The sequence below is a fragment of the Silene latifolia genome, chromosome 1 (genome assembly GCF_048544455.1).
Source record: "Silene latifolia isolate original U9 population chromosome 1, ASM4854445v1, whole genome shotgun sequence".
In the NCBI taxonomy this organism is placed as follows: Eukaryota; Viridiplantae; Streptophyta; class Magnoliopsida; order Caryophyllales; family Caryophyllaceae; genus Silene; species Silene latifolia.
Window position 1 is genome coordinate 192,324,450 of NC_133526.1, and position 16,680 is coordinate 192,341,129.

A 16,680-nucleotide genomic window follows, 5' to 3' on the forward strand; every position below is an offset into this window, starting at 1 on the left:
GGAAAGATATTTACAAATGTCGTGTTTGAACCTTGGAAGCGGAAACAGCTTCGAATGTGATATACTTGCGAGATCTCTTTTAAAGTTGAGTTGCGAGTTTGTATAGAAAACAAAATTGTAATACTGTAAAAAAAATGTCTTTACAGTATTACAATTTCTGTGTGGAGAAGGAAACTAGACAGACGTGTTTAAGCGTTCCAATCATTTACATCAGAAAACGGTGGTTAACCTTCAAGGGAAGCTGTTCGAAGTTTCTTGAACCATAGTCGATAAATTGACAGGAGTCCGGGAGTATGAACTTGAAGTTCAGAACACATCTTAGCTCTTAAATTAACCGTAGCTATTCAACCTGAATCAACTGCAGTCATATGAAGCATCGATCTATTTATATTTCTTTTCACTTCACCTGTTTTTTTCAAAGTCGCGGAAGACAATTTCGAAGATTACATAAAGTCAGGTGGAAAGAATAAGAGGATGAAGCGAAATACGGCTTCTGCACCAGAGCTAGGCGCAAAGAACCAACCAGATTGGCCTGGTGGATGAATTAGAGCAATTGGGCCAGAGAATGCGATTGTATTATAAAGGCGCAATTAAACAGATCTCTCTTTGGGTTAGACCACAAATTCAGAAAGTTCAGCCCAATTTTGAGGCATGTTATGCGTATCTTTATTATCTTCTCCTGGGGTTCGAGACTGCGAGTTCTCGTGTAAAATAAGACGGTTTTTCAATCACTCATAATGAGCGTTGTTTTGAATAAAAGCGGTTTAAAATACAACCTCGGATAAAAAGTGGTTTAAAATATGTCATCCGTAATTAGTGTTATTCTCATTTGATTATCCGAGGCCAAAGTTTCAAAATTTTGATCATAAATATGTTCTTTAATTATACTGTGAAATTCAGTGACAATTGTCTTATTATTCAAAGCTCGCATGCACTAAGAAACTAAACATATTATACATTTAGTATTTAGTACTTTTCATTATACTAGTAACTTAGTAAGTTGTAACAATAATTCCCAAGTCGATTATATAAATATGATTAATTATATTATAATTTATTATGAGATGAGAACCTTTTAGTGACTACAGAAAGTCATGTAACCTTTTAGTAATATGGGAAGTCAATTTGCTTAACTGATATGGCCATATTGTAGTTCCTATAGAAGTATATAAGTATCCATCACTTCTATTTATATTTTTCCGAATCCTGACATATTTCAAACCCATTTCATATAATATCACCGCTCAATTACTTATACATGTAGTGCTTTAAAATTTTAAATCTTTCTTTATGGTGAATGAATGAACGAATTACAGTTGATATGATCAATTAAAGACATATACATTTATCTAAGTAAAACACCGTCTACTTAATAGTTTGTCACATCGTAAATTGAATTAATAGAATCCATCCGCGAAATTAAATGCTAATCCTTCATCATGTTTTTCTATGCTCCAAGATTCTTAAAAGAGTACTATGGTATAGACTATAGGCGTACAGTAGTACAGACCGATGGATCAAGTAAAGATTGACGCTTTATTTAATAATGGTATATGCATATTAATGTTATTTCTGCTAAAATTAACAACATGGGTCCATAGCTCAGTGGTAGAGCAATTGACTGCAGATCAATAGGTCACCGGTTCGATCCCGGTTGGGCCCTATTTTTTTTTTCAGGCTTTTAATTTTTTTCTATCAACTATAATGCTGAATTTCTCATCTAATTTTTTTTCACAGATCACCTTTTCCTGATGAATAATCATTTCTCTCTTAAATTGTTTTCCAAAGCCTCGTCATCGTCGTTATAACAATCCCTCGAATTACTAGCGAAACTATTATCTTGTACTTTGTATTGTAATTCGTAACTAACATAACTTATAAGTCCCAGATACCAAGTAATACCGGTGTTTTGTTAAAATGACCATTATTGTTAAAGTATTTACCAAATTAACCATTATCGAATTTTAATTACCATTCTAACCATTTTTGAAACTTTAGAAACATAATCAATCTTGACAATGGCTAGTTTGGGAAATAAATTTGGTAAAATGGCTACTTTAGTAAAAATACAACAATATCAAAATTAATTAGTTTTTCATGATGGCAATTAGTATGTATATATTTTTCATCAATCCATGGATATTTAAATATGTGTGCTTTTTTAAATCTTTATATTACTTATTATTCTAATTTTTATAATTTTTCATTGAGCATATTTGTCTTTCATATAAAAGTTACCGTAGATGTAAAAAGTACTTCGTAAATCGTAACAAATGTGTTATTTTATGGAAATAAAAAAAAATAAATGGGATGATTTATAAAATAGAGGAAGAAGTAAAATGGAAATAATTTTTAGTTCTAATTATTGTTATATTCGAGGTTTTTAATATTTAGCTGTAACTTTATAACTTTGCTCATAATCTAAACTAGTGTAGATCCTCCTGCTATAGCACGAAATTTTTTAGTTTTGTTTTACAAAGAGACATTCTCATTAAATTAATTGCATAAGTTAACTGTACATTTAATGTTATAATGTACTAATATAATTTTAGTAAGAGGTAGAAAAAGAAAGTTTATTACCATCAAAAGACACTTTAAGTTAAGTTATTTTTGTCTTAAACCATTTTTACTTTACTATAAAAATTAACTCTATATTGCTATATCATTGCATGAAACTAATTTATGACGTTAAATTACAATTAAGTGATGTAAAAATGTAAAATCTAATTCAAACGCGTATAAACATTATAACAAAAACAGGTAAATACAGTATAGCACGCACTTAAAAACATGATTTACGAATAATTAAACTAATATTTTTTTTTTAATTAAAAAATACATAAAAATTGTTACGTCCTTTAAAATATACACCATATTTAGAGTGTAACTGATGAGGATAACATAAGAAACAAATTTACGTAATTTTAGGGTGTAAACGATGTCAATAATTATGTTAAAGATTGCTTAAGAAGCAGGTTTGCGTAATTTTAGAGTGAAACAGATGAAGAATAATATCTATGGAAATGGAAATGATTGCATAATAAATTATGGATTTTAATGAAAAAGTCATAAATATGAATTTTAATTAAAAAGATTAGAGTTTAATTATAAGAATCTTATCTTTATTAATTCAGAAGACAATGCTGAATGCAGGATGCGCCACCTCATTCGTACAATTTTTTTTTTTTTGGGAAATTCAGGTTATGGTGGGACCCGTTGGTGTGCATTAATTACTTCAAATCGTCCGCCAATACAAACATGCGACAATTTCCGTCTTAGCAAAAATACTATGAAATAATTTTACATTCGGAATATGAAATTAATTTAGACCAACTAGATAATTACAATAGAAATGCAAAAAAAAAAATGCATCCAAAAACATTAATATCGGCCCAAATACATACCCGTGCAGTTTTATCGATGATTTGGACCAACTAGATAATTACAATAAAATGCCAAAAAAAAAATTGCATCCAAAAATATTAATACCGACCTAAATACATACCCGTGCAATTTTGCTCGGGTTTAAAACTAGTATATTAATTGAAAAGATAATAATGTGATGAGTTTTTTTTTTACTTGTTACCTTATTTAGGTATATGCCTTTTGGAGGGAAAACTAAGAGAATTTTTATTCTCTTAGTAGTAGGGGGATGTTGGTTTTTTCTTTTCGTAAAAATCGCAAAATGACTAAGGCTGATTTATTAAATAGAGGAAGAAGTCGATTCACGTCACATGTTTTTTATATAATCGTACATTATACTCATATATAGCTATATAAGTGACTTAACATAAGTGTGATATTTGCAAAAACAGGATTAGAAAAAAATATTGGAAAGAAAAGTATAAGTCTGTTAATATCCTTGCGATATTGGAAAGTATATAAACAGAGTACATACTAACTGTCATTATGAGAAATTAATTTTTGATATTGGCCCTGTTTGGTAATCAGCAGATTGATATTAGCAGAAGCAGATTGGTCAAGCAGATTATAAATAACAGATTGGATTAACAGGTTTGACTAGTATATTTCAATTAGCAGATTTAGTAGAAGTGTTTGGTAATTAGCAGATTTTGGTTAATAGATTGTTGTATCTATGTGTAGATTGTTGACGGATTCATATTTCACAATCTACTAATGAGAATATGCTGGGTAGAGCAGCATATTGGAAAATAGTAGATTGAGCTCCAATCTACTCTTTCAATATGCCATTTACCAAACACTCAAAATAGTAGATTGGTGAGTCAAACATGCTAAAAGCCTTGAATATGCTGAAAATTTCCCAATCCGCTGTTTACCAAACACCCCCATTGTATAGATCTCTTACCGAATTAGACATTTTACCCAAATTATTTCCAAAACTAACCATTGTCAAAATCAAATATATTGTTAAAACCTTAACAATGGTTAAAATGAGAATTAAAATTTGAAAATGGTTAGTTTGGGAAATACTTGAATGAAAATGGTTATTTTAGTAAAAGACCCAAGTAATACTCCGTACAAAATTTCCTGAATCCATTATTATTTCGTACTTTATATTGTAACTTATAACTTATAAGTCCCAGGCACCAAGTAATATTCCGTACAAAATTTCCTGAATCCACCACTGCTCACAAAGACGGAGTTACTTAAATAATCTCTTGATATCATTAACAATATAATGAAGAAAAGCACCTTTACTCTTCTCACCACCAGCCACTTTGTTTCTTTACCATATACTAAGCACTAACCAAAATGCATACTACTAAAAGCCAATATCTTGTGGTATGACTATTTGCCCTTTCAACAATTTTCTAAGTCTATTTTTACAACCACTTTGCCATGCACAAATAAGAAAAACCATGCATAATACAAGAAGAAAAATCCAAGATAGAGATCGACGAGCGCGAATTATATTTCATATCATAAATAAATTCGCACACATTTATAAATTTCCTCTGTTTAGTTGGACAAAGGTGGTGGAAGAAGCTTCCTTTTTCATTTACAAGTGAAAGATGACACACCATCATAATAGAGGAAATTTAATTAAATAAAGTGGAAGGATTATAATATATCTAATCTTCATTAATTTAATTAATTTGTTGTTCTAAAATGGTGAGAAATGATGATTTTGTGAAGATTGTTGCACCATTTGCATTTCTTGAACACTTTGACATGCATTTTCCTCGTTCATCATGCTCCTGAATCGACATAAACACACAAACGATGTTTCAGAAGACGAATTCATTAATAGAACATATACAACAAAAATGTTAACTCGAAAACATTTTTCAAAACCGCTATATGTTATGGTTAAGTACGTGTGTAACTTGTACAAATGTACTAAAATATTCATGTGTAAAACCGTCTCATATGTAAATTACGAAGTACTTCATTAAGAACCATATACGGAGTACTAGGTTAAATGATTGAAAACATTTTTCAAAAACACTATACGTACGTTATGTTTATGTGTAAGTTGTTAGAATCCAATAACTTTACGTGAAGTCCACTAAAACAATTACGTATGAAACCGTCTCATATGTAAATTACGGAGTATTAATTATTTGATAAACTAGAAGTCTTACTCTCGAGGACGAGACGACCAAAGGGAACTAAGAGCACGCAAACGAGCATAATACTCTCCGATGACAAGAAAACATCGTGCAGCTTGTCGAATTGTTAATATCCGACGGAGTTGATGAAGTGTTTGTTGTCTCAAATTATCAGCCTGAAATCAAGAAAAAGAAAAATGGAACAAACAAGAAAGCTAAACATATCAAAACAAATCTAATAAAATTAGGTCAATATGTCTTAATCTAATCATGTACTTAATTAATTAATATAAGGGTACAACCACTCAATTAAGAGCTTAAATGGGTCCCAAATGTAAAGGATAATTAATAGAGACTTCAAACAAAATTTCAAAGAGGTTGACCCTAGGGATGTTTTGATTATAGTTTTTAGATTTGGACTCTTCCAATCATAGAGGAAGGAGTGGAAAAAAAGGAAGTTGAGATTATTATTTCTATTATATTGTCTCTTTATCAACCAAAGTTTTTTTCTAATGGAAAACAAAATGGCTGGTACTGAGTCTCGGTGCCGCCCTTTCACATGCAATATGTAAAAATATGTTAAAATAATGGACCTTATTATATGCAATATGCAACTCGGTGTCCATCCAATGGTATCTTGACATTGTCTTTTTAAAGCGGTGTATGTTTTTACTTTTTACTAATGATAATATAAAAATCATTTTCATTTTGATAATGATGTGTGGTTAGGGCATTGATTTTAATTAGTTGATATCGCTTTCAAACCACCTTGTGATTAAGACCTTATTAGAACAAAATCCATGCACCAAACCACAAGCATTCAATATTTTGCATTAGACTACGCAACTATGATACATTATTGACAATTAGACTCCATAACTACTGTAGTAAATTATTGACAAAGCCATAGATTTAGTGTTCTTTGACAATAAAATAATCTTACAATGTGAATAAAGAAACATTCTCATATTGTAAGACGGTTTTACACAATAATTACAATCTAAATGTCCGATAATTCTAGTAAAGGTTGTTTAGTCATCAATCAAGAGTTACAAAGTTATTAGGGAAAGTTGAAAAATGTGGAACATTGGACTAAGAAAGTCAAGTAAAAACCATTGTTTTTAGGGTACTAAAAGTCAATGACAAGGTTAAATCAAAGATGATGTCAAAAATATGTCATGCGCATGTTTGCCTTCAGGTGTACTCTATCTATATTTCTACAAAGTTGCGGCGCAAAACATTGCATGCTAATAAAACCTTGAGCTAATGTGCTCCAAATTACAAAAATTGACAATTAACCGAACTTCATCCAATTTTTCCGAGCTTATATTATAATTTTTTTTAAGTTATAATGTAATTTTTTGAGATTAATGTTTAAGTAAATGAATTCAAAACCTTTAAAATAAAACTCATAATTTTTAAAATAAAACTCGAAAACTTTATCTTAATGCTCAAAAAACTATACCATCTGATGTACTACATCAGATGTATAAAACACCTACTGGTATTCCGCCTCAATCTAGCAATCAAAAATAAGATTCACGTTGTTATATTAGCAATTTATGGATTATACAACCAGTTGTATATATTGTACGGTATAAAATCTGAGCTTTGTGATAAAGTGTCCGAGCTTTATGTTAAATAATATGAGCTTTATTAGAAAGTATTGAACTCATCCATTTACACATTAAAAACATGAACTTTGAATTAGCTCGGAAAAAATACATATAAGCTCGGATTCTTATACCTTGGTTATACAATGTTTATGGTACAACTGAATGTATAATCCTATTTGTGTTATATTAATGTGCGGTTAGCCTTTATATCGACTTGTTTGTTAGAAGCACGATCAGAAAATTAACACAAATTCTTAGTCGTGTCTTATAACACTTATTTTTATTGGATTCTACATTTCGGATTACAAAATTTTCATTTGTTAAAAAAAATTCACCTTTAGCATTGTCTAAGTATGGTGACTTTAGGCACATTAAACAAATGCACCCCCTTTATGGATTTGTGACATTGATTTAGACCTAAACATATCATTTTCAAAAGCCATTTTTATATTCATCATGAACTACTCTATTCATTGGAAAATCTAATCCACATTCATCCACTAACAAAATTACAAAACTTTGTAATGGTAGAACACTTAAATTAAATAAAAGTGGGATTAATATTACTAAACAACATGAATTGCAAAGCTATATCTACACCTAAAGCATGCACTAAGGTTTATTTAGTGGTGTCTTTTGTTGCATTAATTTATTTATTTTAACATTTTAGTGTATTTTTGTAAAGATTAGGCCTTATAACACCACAAATTGTTTACTTTCTTTAGGTGTAAAGGAAGCCAGAACGACGATTTTGATGCTAACGGGATTTGAACGACTCAGTTCAGGAGTACCAACTAAGCTAGTTTATAATCTTGTATGTTTGGACATTAATGAAAGTATTAAGGTCGATAACTACCTGGCGAATAAAGCCTTCGAGATTCGAAAGCTTGCCTAAGGCAATGGCCATTTGTTGCATTCCATCAGCAATAGTACTATTAGCAATTGTATCAACCAAAGATTGTTGAAGTTGTTCTAGTCCTTGACTAAGGGCTTCTTCTGCTTGTTGTGTAGAGTGTTGTAGACTGTATATTCCCATTAGTTGCTGCTCTGTTAACGGGTCTAATTGCGCGATTAACATCTGTATTACACAATTAATCACAAAATATGTTCAGAATTATTTGAGTCTAATACTACATTGTTATATCTCACAAAGGTCATATAAGTCGATATGGACCATTTCGAGTCCAATTATCACTAATGTCCTAGTCAAGTCGATTTAATTTCTATTTATTACGTCACAAATTAGCAATTGTTCAATGTATACCTTAATGAGTTCAGATGGTCTAAAGCCACCCAACCAGAGAAAACAGCGCTCAGCCGGAGTAGTCCACATTCCGGTAATAAGGTGAAAGATATCGGTTTTAGCAGCCACGCCCTTGAGCCGAAAGATCTCATCATAATGGTTCATATAACCATCTACAATTATTCTAAGGTCTCCATCTGATAAATGTGCTTGTATTGCTGTCCTTAGTTCTTGCATATGCCTTTGATCATCTTCTAGCCATCTTGCATACTCCATGTCGAATATTGCAGCTCCTGCACCACCATTTACGTCTCCTTAGGCTTATTAACTAACATTTATCGATATTGTCTCACAATATATTCATCGTACTGATTAGTATTTTGGTTATTCACATATACGTAATGCTGCTTATTATATTATTAATAAAAATGGTTACAATTTTACTGCATGCGAAATCATAATAAGCCATTTTAATACAAAAATCATGAATAAGTCCAATAACCATGAATAATGCCATAAAAACCTGTAAAACACAACTTTGAACAAATCTACCGTCAATTGTTATAAACAAAAAATTAAATTAAACAAGTAGGAGCCTAATAAGCCAATTAATAATATAATAGGGTCGATTTTGTTTTCTTCACGTCAAATTAGTCGACATAGAATATCAAATAAACAAATTAGACAATCCATATTAATAATTGACCATAATGATCAGTTGTTATCGGAATAAATTAAATTTGATATTTAGGCTACGGGTCAAATCGACGCGATAATTAAATAAAACAACCACCAGCTAGATTAAGACAAGGTAGACAAGTTTCCAATAAAACAGCCCCAAAAAATGTGTATTATACAATAATTAATCATATACGAAGTACTAATTAGTAATTAATAAATCGGTTTTTCTAACCTATGCCCACTAGGCATAGGATAAGAAACCCAAAAAGGAAAGTAATAAATGATATTTTTATGGGAAATTGTAATATCAACTTATTTTACTTTTATTTACAAGAAAATGCATTTATTTCTTTCTATTTTTGGTTTCTTATCCTATGTCTAGTGGGCATAGGTTAGAAAAACCCTTAATAATTAATCCTATACAAATTAATAATTTTCTAGTATAATCGTTGAACACTAAACATGTCACATAGGTTAGAAAAACCCTTAATAATTAATCCTATACAAATTAATAATTTTCTAGTATAATCGTTGAACACTATTCATGTCACATATCAAATGTTAATATTATTATTATTATTATTTAGTTGATATGTCTATCTTAAAGAGACATTTAACAGATAAGCTATCTTCCTTGTTCAACAACCAAAAAGAATTTCATACTAATCAATTATAACACTCAACCTACATTTTCTCGAGTTTTTAAAATAATATTGGCGCCATTTGATTGTTTAAAATAATTAGGTTTCATGATTTAGTACTCTCTCACTCGTAATCATTTGTTTAACTTTAAATAAAATATGAGTAGATAAGGCAGACAAATGAGTGCCATAGAGGGAGTATACATCTCCCCTACTAGTAAGAGAATAAAAATTCTCAATAGTTTTCCCTCCAAAAAGAATCTCCTCAAATAAGGAAACAAAAGTTTATCTTTATTAAATTATTATCTTTTAATTAATTTGTAATCTTAAATTATTATCTTTTAATTTATTTATATCACTAAATTATAATCATTTTATTAAAATAAAATAAAATTGGTATAAATCTAAAAATTCGTAGATGGAAACTATAAATTGATATTATTAGATTTGTATAAAAAAAACTTACCACGTATTAATTCGTATAAAAAAATTATGAGCTGACATTATTAATTTTGTGACAAAAAAATTTCTTTAAAACTATCTGAGAAAATTTATAAATTGAAATCATTTATTTTGTGGTAAAAAATTTCATGAAAATACACATTTTATTTAATTTTTTGATTAGTTTTTCATTTAAGTTTCGTATCCTTATTAAAATATGAAAAATTAATAATGTGTCAATTTCAAATCTATAAATAATACATTATAAATTAAATGATCTAGAAATACCGCGTATACATGCGCGGGATTCATACTAGTTCCTAATTAATTGAATTATTTTAATACCGCTTCAATGAATCATTTTAAAACCGTTTCATACAAGAATTTATTACCTGAGCTGAGATTAGCAGGAGCACCACCAGCTCCACCCATGAAAAATCCCTGACATTCAAAAATGATACATTCAAGTCATTCTACACTACTACATATATTCCTAATAAATGACATGGAAACTAACTATGTTTTTCGTCTCATTTATTTATTTACCTTTTATTTTATTGTGAGCGATAGTTAATTTAATTAATGTAAACTAGACCTGTCAATCGGGTCAAACGGGCGGGTTACGGGTTCGGGTAAAATAAGGGCGGGTTTATTTCGGGTTTGGAAAATACGGGTCGGGTTTATACGGGTTTCGGGTCGGGTTTAGGGTCAAAAACGGGTCAGATTAACGCCTTTTTAAAAAAAATCATTTTCCTTAGTTCTACTTATAAATACATAATTATTCTAAAAAACTTATTATTATCTAGTTTAATATATGATATTAGTAAGATTAAACATTTTTCTACTTAATCTATTCAATATCACACCGTTATACGAACGGGTCGATACGAGTTTCGGGTCGGTTCCGGTAAAAAAAAACGGGTCGGTCAACATCTTTTTTAAAACCTTGCATCATCATCATTACCCTCAGTAACTCGCTAAGTACGACACTGAGATTCAAATAAGATGACAATGATGACGTGGCATGTGATCCGTGGTGATGAAGTGGTAGTGCTAACGTGAAGTGCGGTTCCACGTAATATACTGAAAGTGACGGTGTGGACTGTGGCACGCACTTCGAAGTGATGACGTAGCATGTGATCGAGGTGATGGCGTGGCAATGTTGACGTGGAATGCGGTTCGATGTAACACGGTGAAAGTAATGGCATAACACACACTTCAAGGTGATGACATGGCATGTTGCCTTAAATGATGAGATGGTAGTGCTAACGTAGAATACGGATCGACGTAATATGGTGAAAGTGACGGCGGCACACACACACACTTTGATAGTTTGATGTGATGACGTGACATGGTTTGAGGTGATGACGTGGCATTCCGTATATATACATATCTTTTCTTAAAATTTTATAAGTCAATACCTATTTGACATTATCAATTTTAAGGAAGATATATTGTCTTGACCCAACGGTCAACCCGTTACGGGTCGGGTTTCGACCCGCTATTTACGGGTCAAAACGGGTTCGGGTATTTTTCGGGTTCGGGTTGAAAACACCGGGTCATTTGCGGGTTATTTACGGGTCGGGTTACGGTCGGTTTTCGGGTCGGGTCAGATTTTGACAGGTCTAATGTAAACCAATAATTGAGACGAAGGAAGCAATAAACTTGGATTAATTGCGAATTGCACTCTTGCATTATTTAAAACCAATTTTATGAAATAATCATGTACCTGTGCTCTAGCTCTTTGAAGGTCTTGTTCTAGTTGTGCTAGCCTAATTCTGCTTGTTTCTAGCTGCTGTACATATGCCTATACATTCCCAATTTGACGAAATTTTAATACAAATTCTTGCATAATACGACATACTCAGATAAATATATTAGATACCTCATTAGAAGATTTCTACAAGTGATCGATAATTACCTTTTTCCTAAGTCGACTTTTCCTTGCTGCTTCTCTGTTTTGCGCCAAACGCCTTAGTGTCTACTCAAGAAACGGGAAAATTTTAAACGTCACACAAATTATTGGCATACTTTGGCGAAATAACTTTAGGTAAGAAATGTGCTCCGTTCATGTCCTTGATAGATGATTTAGTAAAATGCGTATATGTTTTGAGTACCTTAGCATCTGAGACTTTGTCTGATTTAGGTCCACCATGCCTCTGTACATAAACATTGGGTTAAAAAGTTAAAAACAAGTTCAATTTGAGTAATAAATTATTTAAATAAATTATGTGATTATGCTAAGGATGTGCAGTTTGACATAAAGTTGCATACTTGCATGCATAATCAACCTGTCCAACATATTAATATATTATCCTTTATTTTGTAAATATATACTGGTAAAACAATGATTGTTTAACAGTGGTAACAGAGTCAAAAATCAATTTACTGTATGAACATGTTGATGATGTAACAAACTGAACACTATATCAGAAAAACACTCCAGAATAACAACAGCAAAAGAATAATCACATCTAATTTGCAAGAAAACATGCAAGTTCAAATTACCAACAAACCATTTATGTTTACCATAATTTTTATCGTATTTTGTTTTTTTTGTACTCGTAATTTAATTAACACTCAAATTCTATAATAGCAACTTGTACATGAATAGACGCTTCATAGCTTAAATACTCAAATTATTATTGTAAATAAAAACGTGGAATATTTTATACTGCAAAACGGTCTTATTATACTCTTTTTTTACAATGTAATTAACATAATTAAAAGATTATTAAGAAAGTTGAGAACTTTGAGTTATAGGGATCACTGATCAGTAACAATAGTACTACTATCAGAATATAATAAGATAAAAACAGTAAAGTTACTGTAAAGATTCTATCTTTTGCTTTTCTTTTGAGTGAAAAACACACATCTTTATCATGTCAGACATTTTATTCAGAAAATCCTCCATAACCAGAAAAAAACCCAGCCTTTGATCTCTCTCAAGTTGTTGGGATTTGTGTCCTTTTTGTCTTATCTTAAAAAAATATTTTTTTTACCAGAAAAATAAGAAAAACATAAAAATTTGATGTCCCATTTTTTTTATTTTAATTTATACTTTTAAAATTTCATAATCTCATGTAAGATGGTCCTACTGTCTACAAATGATCACAATAACTTAACAACTTATTCAACTCGTTAACATTATCAGGAAAATAAAGCGAATAAGTCACTATATACAACGGTATTATTTGAGAATTATCGTGTATTTTACCTTATCAAGGGGTTGCTTAGAAGGAGCGGACGGATTATTTTGCTGAGAAGTAGTAGTTCGAGAGCTATCACTTGCCATAATATTAGCTTGTTGTTGAAAATTAACAGAAGTTTGTTGTTGTTGTTGTTGATTTCTTAGATTACTCATAGGAGATTCTGATGATTCTAAATTTTGTGTATCAGCTTGACTTGATGATATTGTATTCACTCCTGATCCTGATTCTTCATCACTACTTACTTCATCACTCGATTTTGAGCTTCCGTCCTAATTAAAAACACGAACGTAGTGTTAATAAATAACGTTCTAAGGGTGCTACTAAAACTAAATACTTAGTTTAGCCAAAAACACAAGTAAACACATGCAAAGGCCAAATATTATTTTCATAACATGAGATTGGCATGTTAGTACGTAAATAACGTTCTCGGGTGGTACTGAAATTGAGTATCATGTTCAAAACACGGGATGTGGGGTTAACAAAAAAATGTTATAGGGAGGTATTGAAATTAGGTATCACCTTGTGACGGGTTGTAAACCGATTACTTAATTTGTTTAATGTTAGCAAAAAACACAAGTAATTATACAAAAAGGCAAAATATCATTTTCAAAAGGAGGGATTAATTTTTCAAAAGGAAGGTTCAGAAAGTTGTTGGATTTTTCAGACATTAATATCCCAAAGAAGAGAAGAGTTGGTCAAAGTAATTAGATAAAATAATAATAAAAAATAGTACATACTCTTGTGGTTTGTTGAATTCTCATTGGCCAAGAAGGGAACATCTCCAGAGTTGCAGCTGGTCTTGCTGCAAATAAAGCTGCACAAAATCACATAAAACAACCATATCTTAAAATCAGAAAAAATAAAAATAAAATAAAGTACTTTTGAAATTTATTAAATTTGGACTATAGCAAGATTTTAACCTTTTTCCTAAAATAGAATGAAATGTGATGATGGTCCAAGAAAATAAAAACCTAATCCTATAATATTTAGGTTACATATATTATGTGTGTGTTGTGTTGTGTGTATAATATATAGTTTTGATCATATGAAATTATTATGATTTAGAAAAGATGTCATGTTTTCCTAAGTTGTAGACCCACGCCATTCTGTTGTTGCTTCTTACAAATCATTTCTATATTGGAAATAGAAATTTGTAAACTACCCTTAATTTGTAGGGTGTACCTTATGTGTAAGACACATTCAAAGGGAGTTGTTACAAGTTTATACGTCACAAAAACCAATTTATAAAGAAAAATGCATAATATTGAGTCTCAATATCACTCGGCCATGTCCTATCGGTTTTGAAAAAGTAGATTTCAAAGAAAAATAAGAAAGTTTGTAATACTGAGTCATGATGATGTCCTTATCGGTTTTGAGTGTTTTCATTTTAGGGAAGGAAAAGTAAATTATAAAGAAAAATAAGATAGCTAGTTTTGTAATACTGATTCTCGATGATGTCCTATCGGTTTTGAGTGTTTTTATTTTAAGGAAAAAAACAAAATTATAAAAAAAACGTTATTGAATTATACTAAGGCTCGGTATCAGTCTCTCAAATACGCGGAATAATATCAAGTCGCATCGGTATACGATATTAAGTGTTTTTATTTTAAGGAAGAAAAACTTACGCTGTTTGGATTCATCATGTCCCATCTTGACTCCTTGCAGAACAATAGCTTGTTCTAGTTCTCCAAAATCAAACGAGGATCCTCCTTGGTTCCTGTGAAAGTTTCAAGATAAATCCAAACAAAATAATTAAAAATTTGTCACCTCACATAAATTTTTGACCATTTAATCATAACAATATCTACTCCGTATTAATTTTTCGACTAGTCGATAAAAACCCGTTTTACACAAACTCGCGTGCATAAATGTGTAAATTGAACACATTATTCACCGGTTGTAGTCCAACTTAATTAATGGGAGTATTAATTTTTCAACTAGTCGATAAAAAACCCGTTTGACACAAACTCTTGTAAATGTGTAAATTGAACTAACACGTTAGCCACCGGTTCTAGTCCAACTTAATTAATCGAGTAACATAAATTCTTGAATAAGACTGTTATAGGATATACAACGATTTAATTACTTACATGAAAGGATTAGATGAAGGATTATTGAGGAGATGATGGTGATTATGATGATGATGATGAAGAGGAACTGAAAATGGAATATTATGATGATTAGAAGGACCAGCTGATTGTGATAATCCCGTTTCTCCAAGCCTCTGACTTGCCATGCATGCAAACTCTACTTCAATCTGACAAAAACAAAAACATGCAAATAAAATTAAATCAATTTAATCCCCAATAAAAAAAAAAAAAAAAAAAAAAAAAAGCATAAAATAGTAGTACATGAATTAAACTCACAGAAAAATGATTTTTTTTTTAAAGTTTATATAATCATATACGACATCTACAAAATATATCGAAATTTAAGAAGTCGAGAAATGTATGTTACCGAGTCGGGTCGAGTCGGGTTATTTATATCTTTGTGTTGGTGTTCTTCTAGAGCAAAGCTTGATTGAAGACTTGAAGTTGTTGGACTTGTAGTTGTTGTAGTTGTGGTTGTAGCAAATGAATATGATGACTAAAAGAACACAAATATCAAAAACTTGCTTATCAAAGTGATTGACTAAGAAAAAAAAACCAACAATAAAAGATCAAAGTTGAGTATTATGTATTACTAGTCTTTTTCATGAATAAATCATACTCTCATTACTTTTAAGACTTTTTGAAACTTTCATTTTTATTAGTCTTCTCACTTTTTTTTTTTTTCTCTTTATATCATCCTTCTTTTTGAAGAAAAAACCTTGATGATTTTTTTTTATTATTATATTTTTTTTAATATTTTATTGTCAAGTTATAGTAAATGAAAAATTTGTAAAGGAGAAATGATTATGAGTATATATCAGATTTTTGGAAAGAAATTATGGGCTTTTGACAGGCCTGGGTCAGGCCCCCCTTCTTTTTGTTACGTGGGTTTGACAAGAAATTTAAAGTATATTTAATTGTTTTTGGTGTAGATCATCTAATTTAGTCCGATTTTTATAAGGGTAGGATCATTAGGACGGTAAAGTTTCCTCTCATGAGTTTTAATATTGCTTTATTCGCAGGTAGACCTTACAAACAAGTCAACCGGGTCAGGATCGGACCAAGTCATTTTTGAGTTTGCAAGGATTTGAGTCTGATCGGGTCGGGTCATGTTCGACTTAGCTATTTCAAGTTACTTAGGGCTAATAAACTGTGTGTAACAATAAATAATCGGGTTGAGACATATTTAATCGGCTAAATTGAAGTTACGAGTTAAGCACGG

At 30.7% G+C, this 16,680-nt stretch overlaps 1 protein-coding gene and 1 non-coding gene across 4 annotated transcripts; one reads left to right on the plus strand and one right to left on the minus strand.

Moving 5' to 3' along the window:
* Nucleotides 1-1,591: 1,591 nt before the first annotated feature.
* On the plus strand, nucleotides 1,592-1,663 carry TRNAC-GCA (transfer RNA cysteine (anticodon GCA)). The gene has a single exon. It is a non-coding gene; the product is annotated as a tRNA-Cys (tRNA).
* A 3,209-nt stretch (nucleotides 1,664-4,872) lies between these two features.
* LOC141614408 (transcription factor TGA9) lies at nucleotides 4,873-16,277 on the minus strand. 3 transcript variants are annotated; one of them, XR_012529335.1, is made up of 13 exons: nucleotides 15,826-16,129; nucleotides 15,459-15,625; nucleotides 14,994-15,085; nucleotides 14,106-14,182; nucleotides 13,374-13,637; nucleotides 12,274-12,315; nucleotides 12,078-12,137; nucleotides 11,886-11,963; nucleotides 10,549-10,597; nucleotides 8,415-8,686; nucleotides 7,856-8,228; nucleotides 5,568-7,783; nucleotides 4,873-5,180 (listed from the first exon to the last, which is right to left on the minus strand). XR_012529335.1 is itself a non-coding variant. In XM_074433156.1 (13 exons), exons 2-13 carry the CDS (start codon nucleotides 15,602-15,604, stop codon nucleotides 5,087-5,089), a joined length of 1,539 nt encoding a protein of 512 aa, XP_074289257.1. In that variant the 5' UTR covers nucleotides 15,605-15,625; nucleotides 15,826-16,277; the 3' UTR covers nucleotides 4,873-5,086. The 3 variants fall into 3 exon arrangements, 2 of the variants coding, with proteins under 2 accessions (XP_074289257.1, XP_074289261.1); XM_074433156.1 differs by having other exon boundaries at nucleotides 5,568-5,710; nucleotides 8,007-8,228; nucleotides 15,826-16,277; XM_074433160.1 differs by lacking the exons at nucleotides 14,994-15,085; nucleotides 15,459-15,625; nucleotides 15,826-16,129 and adding an exon at nucleotides 14,289-14,426 and having other exon boundaries at nucleotides 5,568-5,710; nucleotides 8,007-8,228.
* Between the last annotated feature and the right edge of the window lie 403 nt (nucleotides 16,278-16,680).

Bases quoted from the DNA above. Each gene is read 5' to 3' on its own strand.
- LOC141614408 (XM_074433156.1), bottom strand. From the start codon at position 15,604: ATGGCAAGTCAGAGGCTTGGAGAAACGGGATTATCACAATCAGCTGGT. The intron at 13,638-14,105 runs GTATGTACTATT...GTTTTTAATTAG, and splicing joins GAATTCAACAAACCACAAGA to GACGGAAGCTCAAAATCGAG. The intron at 5,181-5,567 runs GTAAGACTTCTA...ATGTCGATTCAG, and splicing joins TGGTCGTCTCGTCCTCGAGA to GAGCATGATGAACGAGGAAA.